This window comes from Lactuca virosa, chromosome 5, assembly GCF_052849685.1.
Source record: "Lactuca virosa cultivar CGN04683 chromosome 5, Lactuca_virosa_CGN04683_v6, whole genome shotgun sequence".
NCBI classification, from domain to species: domain Eukaryota; kingdom Viridiplantae; phylum Streptophyta; class Magnoliopsida; order Asterales; family Asteraceae; genus Lactuca; species Lactuca virosa.
This window is the reverse complement of record NC_136430.1, coordinates 411,239,377-411,247,823: the sequence shown is the minus strand read 5'-3', so window position 1 is coordinate 411,247,823 and position 8,447 is coordinate 411,239,377. Positions and strand designations below refer to the sequence as shown.

The 8,447-nt window shown below is 31.8% G+C and overlaps 1 protein-coding gene across 1 annotated transcript; it reads left to right on the top strand.

The window, feature by feature from the left end:
* The first annotated feature begins 5,305 nt into the window (after positions 1-5,305).
* On the top strand, positions 5,306-6,178 carry LOC145111852 (putative calcium-binding protein CML36). Its single transcript, XM_079048098.1, has one exon. The coding sequence runs from the start codon at positions 5,432-5,434 to the stop codon at positions 6,098-6,100; it is 669 nt and encodes a 222-aa protein (XP_078904224.1). The 5' UTR covers positions 5,306-5,431; the 3' UTR covers positions 6,101-6,178.
* The last annotated feature ends 2,269 nt before the right edge of the window (positions 6,179-8,447 follow it).

Below are 8,447 nucleotides of genomic sequence, written 5' to 3'. Positions count from 1 at the left end.
TACGTTCTTTTTATGAACTTTCTCGGTTTAACATATTCTACAACTTTCATTTAGATTGTTAAGGCTAAAAATCCTTTTATCGAAAATTCGCTTTTTACACTGAACAGTGTTTTGCCGGTTTTTTCGCGGATTTTCGATTGGTCATAACTTCTTCGTTATAACTCGGATTTCAGTGTTCTTTATGTTTTTGGACACCTTGTTACAAACTCTACCACTTGGTTCATCCCAATTATGATTATTGATCAATTTATTTTTGACCAAAATTTGACTGGTGTCACACATATAAAACCGCTCGATCCTCGATGCAAAATTATCCTCAAATTGACGTGTCGGTTAGCCACACACGCTCCATCAACAAAATTATTTCTCGAGCGACTCTCATTTTAACTTAAATTCTTAAACTAAAATTTCAATTCACCACACACGCTTCATCATCAGAATATAAAGAAAATATGTGTTTTCATGTGTAGCACATGATTCACGTTTTCGGTATATATAAAACAGGAATTTCATTTATCATTGTATTAATATTGTTAATCTTGAAACAAAATCCGATCGAACCTTTCGGTAACTTCACTCTAAAAATACAAAAAGGCGGTGAAAGTGGTAAGCGCGAAACATTTTAAAAACCAACCTCATTAGGAATCATAGAAACCTCCTTAAACCTTTCTTAGAATATCAGAGTGAATGAGTCTAGTCTTGATTCGACGATAATGTTTTTATTAACATGTGAGGACGCATGTAGTATAATTGTTATACGTATAGTAAATTACACCATATACTAAATATAAACATTTTAAATTTATAATCGTGTCTTTCTAATTTAATTCTCTTATTAAATAAAGTTCAAGATAAATATTCAAATTTTAATTCAAGTTTAAATAATATTCAAATTTAATTAATTAAATATTCAAATTTAAATTTAAATTATATAATATTTCAAACAATTACTAAATTCGAATATTTAGTTTTAAATAGTTAAAATAATATTTTAAACAAGAGGCTAAAAAAATTCGAAATTTTAACCAAAATCTAAAATCCTGAAATTTCGTCTGTCGCGCTGCAACTAGCAGGTGACTGCGTTGACTGCGATTAGCATGTTTTTTTTTTCTTAAACTTTGTGCTATTAACTAAAACCAATTAGGCTCTGATACAACTGTTGAGGATTATTAACATCAAGTACACTGTATAAGTGTGACATCCCCATTTTTACGGTCATTTTAAAACTTTTTATTTATACTTATTTAAAACAAAGTTTATTTATAAATGCATAATTTGGTCCCATAAAGTATTTCTGAAGAAATTTTTTTCATTAATTTATAAAATTTTGGGATGTCATCACTGATACAAAACATAAGCATAAACATGTCTTACAATATTTTAGACTATCAGTCTACATTTCTTTGAATCTCTCATCATTCATGTACCTTGCACGACTACCGGTGATGCAAAGAAGTTGAGTGGATCAGGTTGGGAAACCTGGTGAGTACATAGGGTTTTCAATGCACAATATTATAATCATTAATTATACATTTTCAGCAAACAAATAACCCAATTACTCATTCCCGTTATCCTCACTTCCTAATCTTTAAATAATGATCTCGATGGATCTTTCGTAAAGGATCTTTATCATCAGCATTTGTCATCTATCCTTCCTTAAGTATCTAGGCACAATAGTATAATAGTACTTTGGGCATAACACAACAGTACGATAGTACATTGGTCATAACACAACAGGTCACAACTCATCATTTCGCACACCATTTTACTAACCAATATATTCTTAGGTGACTAGACACAACAGTACAATAGTACTTTTAGTTATAGCACATCGGGTCACAACTCGTTATTTCACACAATCCATAACTCAACCACTCATTTATTATTTTACTCAGTCCTTTACCAACCTATCACATCCTTTACCAACCTATCACAACCTCTCATCGGTTATTTCACACAACTCTTCACTACCTAATCATATTTTAAATATAATAATTTATATACGGTTTAATCAAGTAATAGCTATATCATATAACACATATATATTAAACACGAATAAATAGCACACATAGAATTTAAGCATTTAGAATACTTGTATTTATATGTAAGCAAAAAGTAACTATGCACTCACTTGTTAAAGTGGATGACTGGAAACTTGGACAACGCTTCGCTTCAGCACTTAGTCTTTCCTTTGATGTGACCTAGGTTCGATTATTACTAAGTCTTAGTTTATCATTTCTTATGACTAATCAATAGTCTAGATTTCTCAACAATCCAAATGCCTACATCAAAACCTATTAATTAAGGAGCAACAAGATAAGATTATATCGGAGGTAGGGTCCGTTTGGTATACAGAGTATGCTGTTTGGAAAGCCCATTTTAAACACCTCCTTAAATCTTGCCTAGACACCACCCCTGTAAGTAGTATAATGACTTGGAATCACTGACAAATCTTATTTATAAATTCATAACAATGACTATGAATATAAATATAAATTACACAAAATAAAGTTGAGTGTAAGCTAACTTACAAAGATTTCCTAGACATAAGTACGAAAATTGTACTGGTAGTACTCCGACATGATATCTATTAATTGTCGGGATCCTAGGGACTTCAGGGCTTTGTCGAAGACTAAAACTAAGGGAATTTTGGTTCAAATGCAAATAATTTCGAGAGAGGCAAAGGAAAGGTGTGAGAATGAATCTGACCCTTGACTCCATTTATATGCGAAAAAGGTAGTGTGCGTCGCGCATATGGTCGGACCAGGTGATGTGGCAACTGTCGAGTGGTGACACGTGTCATCTTTTGGGTGAAGTGTCAGTGCGCGCCGCGCATGCTGTTTGTGCGCATGGTTGTGCGCGGTTTTTTATAATACCTTTAAAAATTCATATCTTCTTCATACGAGCTCTATTTTCAATGCGTTTTATATCCACGTGTAGCTATCAACGAGATCTATAACGTTCATTTAGACTCCGTCGGCTAATTTTGAATTTATTTTTAAAGTTTTATTTTTAACAGACTTAGACTGTTAAAGGCCGTTCAAAATTCATGACTCTCTCGTCCGACGTCCGATCTCAATTGTCTTTATACTAATGGACTCTTATTAACGAGATCTTCAATTTTCGTTTTGATTGTTTTTCTTAACAATCTACCGATTTTAATTTTGGTTTCCGTGTCACATACTGCTACGCTGGATCTTCTCAAAATCATAACTTCTACTCAATAAGTTAGATTTAGGCGTCCGTTATATGTTCGAAATCCTTGTCACATATACTATAACTGTGGTTAAGATTATTTATCCTAAATTTTCTTCTATCAAAAAGTCATTTTTAATGCTTATTATATCTTAATTGATTAGCATGAATATATGGATGTTACACTAAGGCAGCTGAAACAATTAGGAGATTTACCAAAGTGCACATGCATCTTAGAATCTAGGTGTTACTGGTTATAGCAACATACTTTAAAAATCAACAAAAGAAAGAACTACTAACATCTTATTGCTTGATTGTGATCTCGTAACTATCAGTTTGTTGCTATGGATGAAGGATCTAACGTAGCACCCTCTAATAGAATCAGATCCACAATACCAAAAGCAAAAGGAAGAAACCAAAACTAGGGTTTATACAAAATTCTCCAAGCCTTAGAAGAGAGGTTAAGAAATCGTTCAAGTAGAGAGAGCGAGTGAGAGAGAGACAGACAGCCAGACAGTATGTAAACACATTTGGAGAGAGAATAAGTAGCTCTAGGGTTTACCCTTAATAATCTATTTATAGACTGCAAATAAAAACCTAGAAGGATTCAAACACTAGGATTAATCCTTATCTGATTCAAATAAGTCGTATCCCTCTCTATCCAGGGATACACCAAAAGCCTCCACCCCTATATATCCAGGAGCTTCTAGAATATCCCATTAATCCATATGATGATTTAATATTGAAGATATTTGATTAATTAAAATATTTTAATTAATTAACAAAATAATTTCTAATTAATATATTAATTCCTTAATAAGTTAACAACTTATTTATCTCAATTTCCTTATGTTGTTTGGGTCATGATGCCAACCCAAAATGAACCTAATATTATTAAAAATATTACCAAAACTGTTATTGACCTTGGACATTTTCGATTGAAACAATCATTTCAGAACTAAGCTCTCCAACATGATTTTAGTGTAGCATGGGACATTGGTTTCCAACCTCAGTGGTCACTTCATTAAATAGCAAAAAAGTTGGTCAATTTTTTTTCTTCTAAGCTATAATGTGGTATTTTTGAAAGGGTAATGACTTTATCCCATGTATATATTTTTGTCATAGTTTTTTTATATGCGATTTATCATTGAAGTTGTTTAACGTGTTTACAAAATACTAACATGACTGATTACTGTAAGTTTATCCAGGTTTTGACGTCTTTGACATCTTTGATGAGTGAACAATTATCTTCTTTGATCAAACATGATTTTTTTGGCAATCATGAAGATCTTGTTTTTGAACCAAAAAATTATTATTGTTCTTTGAAGCTGGTGCTCAAAAACCAACTCATGAAGGGGACACTATGAATGTGGTCTTCAAAACTTGGATTTAAAACCCCTTCATGTACAAAGATGCAAGCTCAAGAACATCAATATATGGAGAGTGTATGTGAGTGTTTATATCGTTCATCACCATAAATCTAAAACGTTAAACGCCAAAACTCAAGAACCCTAACTCTCAAACCAAGCATAAAAAAAACCTAGAAATCGGGCTATAAAAACTTAGAAATCGATTTACAAGTATGAGTACATTGTTTATTAAAGAACCCACCACATTGGCATATATATGTGTTCAAAAACATTTCAAAATTTCAAGAACATCGACTCATTACCCGAATTTACATGCGTATTAAAAAAACCCAATCATGTCGCCACTTCAAAGAACCCACCACAAGCTCTTTTTGAGTATGTTCTTGAACACCAACTTCAAAGAACAATAATAATTTTTGGATTTTAGAAAATTAATGTTTGGTTGATTAAGATGACCGAAGATTCACCGTAAATGTCAATGACACCATCTATAGTAATCGATTATATTGGTATTTTTCAAACACGCAAAACAAGTTTAATAGTAATTCAAATCAAGAAAATAAACTTTTATGGATAAGATTGTTACAATTAAAATTATTAACTTTTATGTAATTATAAAATAATTTGGAAAACAACAAAAGCAAAACGGCCGTTGCTTAAGAAAGCAAACAGCCGCACACACGAAATCAAAATTTGGTACCCAATACCAATAAATAGTCCTACTACGGCTCCAACGAAGCTTCCTCGAAGGTCACTATGGCTCTCCTCTCATTCCTCCATATAACCACCACCATCTTCCTCCCTCCTTCCATCAAGAATCCCCATTATCATCAAATCCCATCTGCATCCTCACCCTCTTTCCAATCATGAAACTCTCCGGAAGAATCAACCCCAAGAACATCTTCAGATCCAAAAAACGCAGCACAGTGTCCAGATCGGAGTCATCGTCTTTCAGTTCCTCCATTACCACGACGTCAGGCTCCCCGGAGCCCAGCCGTCACCACAAGTCAAAATCAAACGGCCTTGCGACACCAACCAGCGTCTTAACGACCCACTCACATGAAATATCATCCGACGAGTGGTCGGAGATCTCAGCCGATATACAGTTTGAGCTTGTACAGGCGTTCCGGATCATGGACACTGACGGCGACGGAAGGATAACAAGAGCGGAGTTGGAGGCTCTGTTGAGCCGGATCGGAGGTGCCGAGCCTGTTACACCGGAGGAACTTAGCCTCATGCTTAACGAAGTCGACAGAGACGGTGACGGAAGCATTAGTCTTGAGGAGTTCGGCGTTATAAGCTCTGCGTTCGGACCACCGTCGTGTGACGACGAGTTGAGAGGTGCTTTTGGGTTTTTTGACACGGATCACGACGGGATGATCACGGCGGATGAGTTGTTTGCGGTGTTTAAGTCGATCGGAGACGGACAGTGCACATTAGAGGATTGCAGGCGTATGATAAGTAGCGTGGACAAGAATGGAGATGGATTCGTCTGCTTCGAGGATTTCACGCGTATGATGGAGCAACAAAGATAGAAGACAGAAAAACATACTGTAACTGCTAGATCTTCTGAAAGATTCTAATATTAAATCAAAATCAAATTCTTGAATTTACTTTTTTTTCCTTTTTTTTAATATACATTTTTTCCGGAGAATATGGTGTGGTGTTGTCCTCATCGTGTGGCCATGAAAACAGATTATCTAAGTCAATGGACGGCTCGAATTAATCGACTGACATATTAGAAAGCTAAATAAATATTTATTGTATCTTAATATGTTATAGGGATTTTCTAATATGTGTCATTAGGGCACATATAACAAGCATTAATTGATGATATATATTATCATAATTAATTATAAAATACATTAATTATAAGAAATATTACCATAATTAATGTGAAATGCATTAATAATCTCCATAATAAATGTATTTCGAATTTAATTATAGTAATATTTTTCATAATTAATACTTCTTATATGTGTCCTTAGGACACATATTAGAAAATCCCTATGTTATAAATATATGTTTGAAATTATTGTTTGATTGGTTTGCTTTATGTTTGAAACATTGTTTTTTTCTGGACTCGCTAATACATGCAAGTAGGAGATTAGGTGGGCAGATTTTATAATTTATTAAATCATTTTCGATGATTAGTTTTTTTTATAGTTTATTATTATCTGTTTAAGTGGTCAAAATAATTAAACATCATTAGAATAAATGAATAAATGATTTTTTTATTCATTTTTATTGACCATTTAATATATATTATATATATTGAATACTTAATACTCCTATATATTATATATTGAATACTTAATATATATTATATATTGAATGATCAAAATAGTTTAAAGATATGAACAATTAACTTGTTTCTTTTTTTAAAATATTTCATTTTCTATCTTTAATTTACTTTTATTTATTTATTATTTATCTAAAATTTAAAGATAAACAAATATATAATATATAAATATAAATAATAGTAATATGTAAGTCGATGAATGTTTATATTAATATCTATGATAATGTTTATATTAAAATATATAATATGTTTGAGAAAATCGATTAGTTAAACGAGAGAGTTTTATATAATATTTTAGATAGATAACGATAAATAGTTAAATTAAAAAAAATCATAAAAAAGTTTAACCATGGACAAAAAATTTAATTAGAGGTCAATAAAAATAAAACAGTGAAGTGACAATATTTTTGACCTATGATATACCTTAGGAGATGCTCTTAGACGATACCGTGTACTTATCTTAAGTTTTTTTTAATGTTACGTCAACTTTTTATTCATTCATCTTTTACACACTAAAAAGAAAAAAATAGTCGCATTTCACTATTTCTAACTTTTTTTTTAAATATTTTATACGAATATTATATTCGTTTTGTAGAAAATTAAAAACCATAAATTTTAATATATTTTTTATAATTTTTTAATAGGTATATAATTTAATAAATATTAAAAAAACTAACAAATTATAAAAAAATGTTGACCAATCACACATGAAGATCGAAGGTGGGGTAGCCTCCCCTCACCATTTTCCCCCACCCTCTAAACTACAGTGACAGTGTTGTGTGCGCTTCTCCACAACACTTCCCCGCTCCATACCCTTTGGCCTTATGGTTGTTACGTTTAAGGAATTTTATAATTTTGAGTATAATTTTAGGTAATCTATACAAAATACACCTTATTTTTAATTATTTTATTTATATTTATAATTATATATTTTTAATTGGAGAAATCTCTTATAAAGTTTCAATATGTTAGGTCAGTTTACAGTTTAATCTCAACTTTTATTTTTTGAACATAAAAGTCTCGATTATTTTATATTTTATCAAAATTAACGAAATAATCATTATTTTTATTCAACAGAAAATGAAAGATTATCGTATAAAATTTGATAATCGAGACTTTTCTGTTCAAAAAATAAAAATAAATGTTGAGATTAAACTGTAAACTACTCCAATATATTGAGACTTTATCTGAGATTTTTCTTTTAATTTTATTCAATGTTGACCAAGTTACACCATTGCTTCTCGGTAACCCTTTTGTCATGTCTGCTTCTATCATATAATCTTTTTCGTACAACGATCAATGATTACATCGTTGAGCATCACAGCAAATAGGGGTAACAAACACCTCATCGAAGACAATAATTTAGTAGGGTTCATTAAATTAAATAGCACATGAAATTTGACCCCCCTACAACCATCACTTAGTAGCTCATTTGGTAAGACTTTATAAGCTTCTCACGACAGGAGACCTAAGTAAAAATCATGGGGGCTTTAATTATGAGGGGCCAAAATGGAGTAACATACGATTGCTTGAAATCAAGGAAAGACGTCTTCGAAGGGAGCTCATTAATCATTATAAAC

Bases quoted from the DNA above. Each gene is read 5' to 3' on its own strand.
- LOC145111852 (XM_079048098.1), top strand. From the start codon at position 5,432: ATGAAACTCTCCGGAAGAATCAACCCCAAGAACATCTTCAGATCCAAA.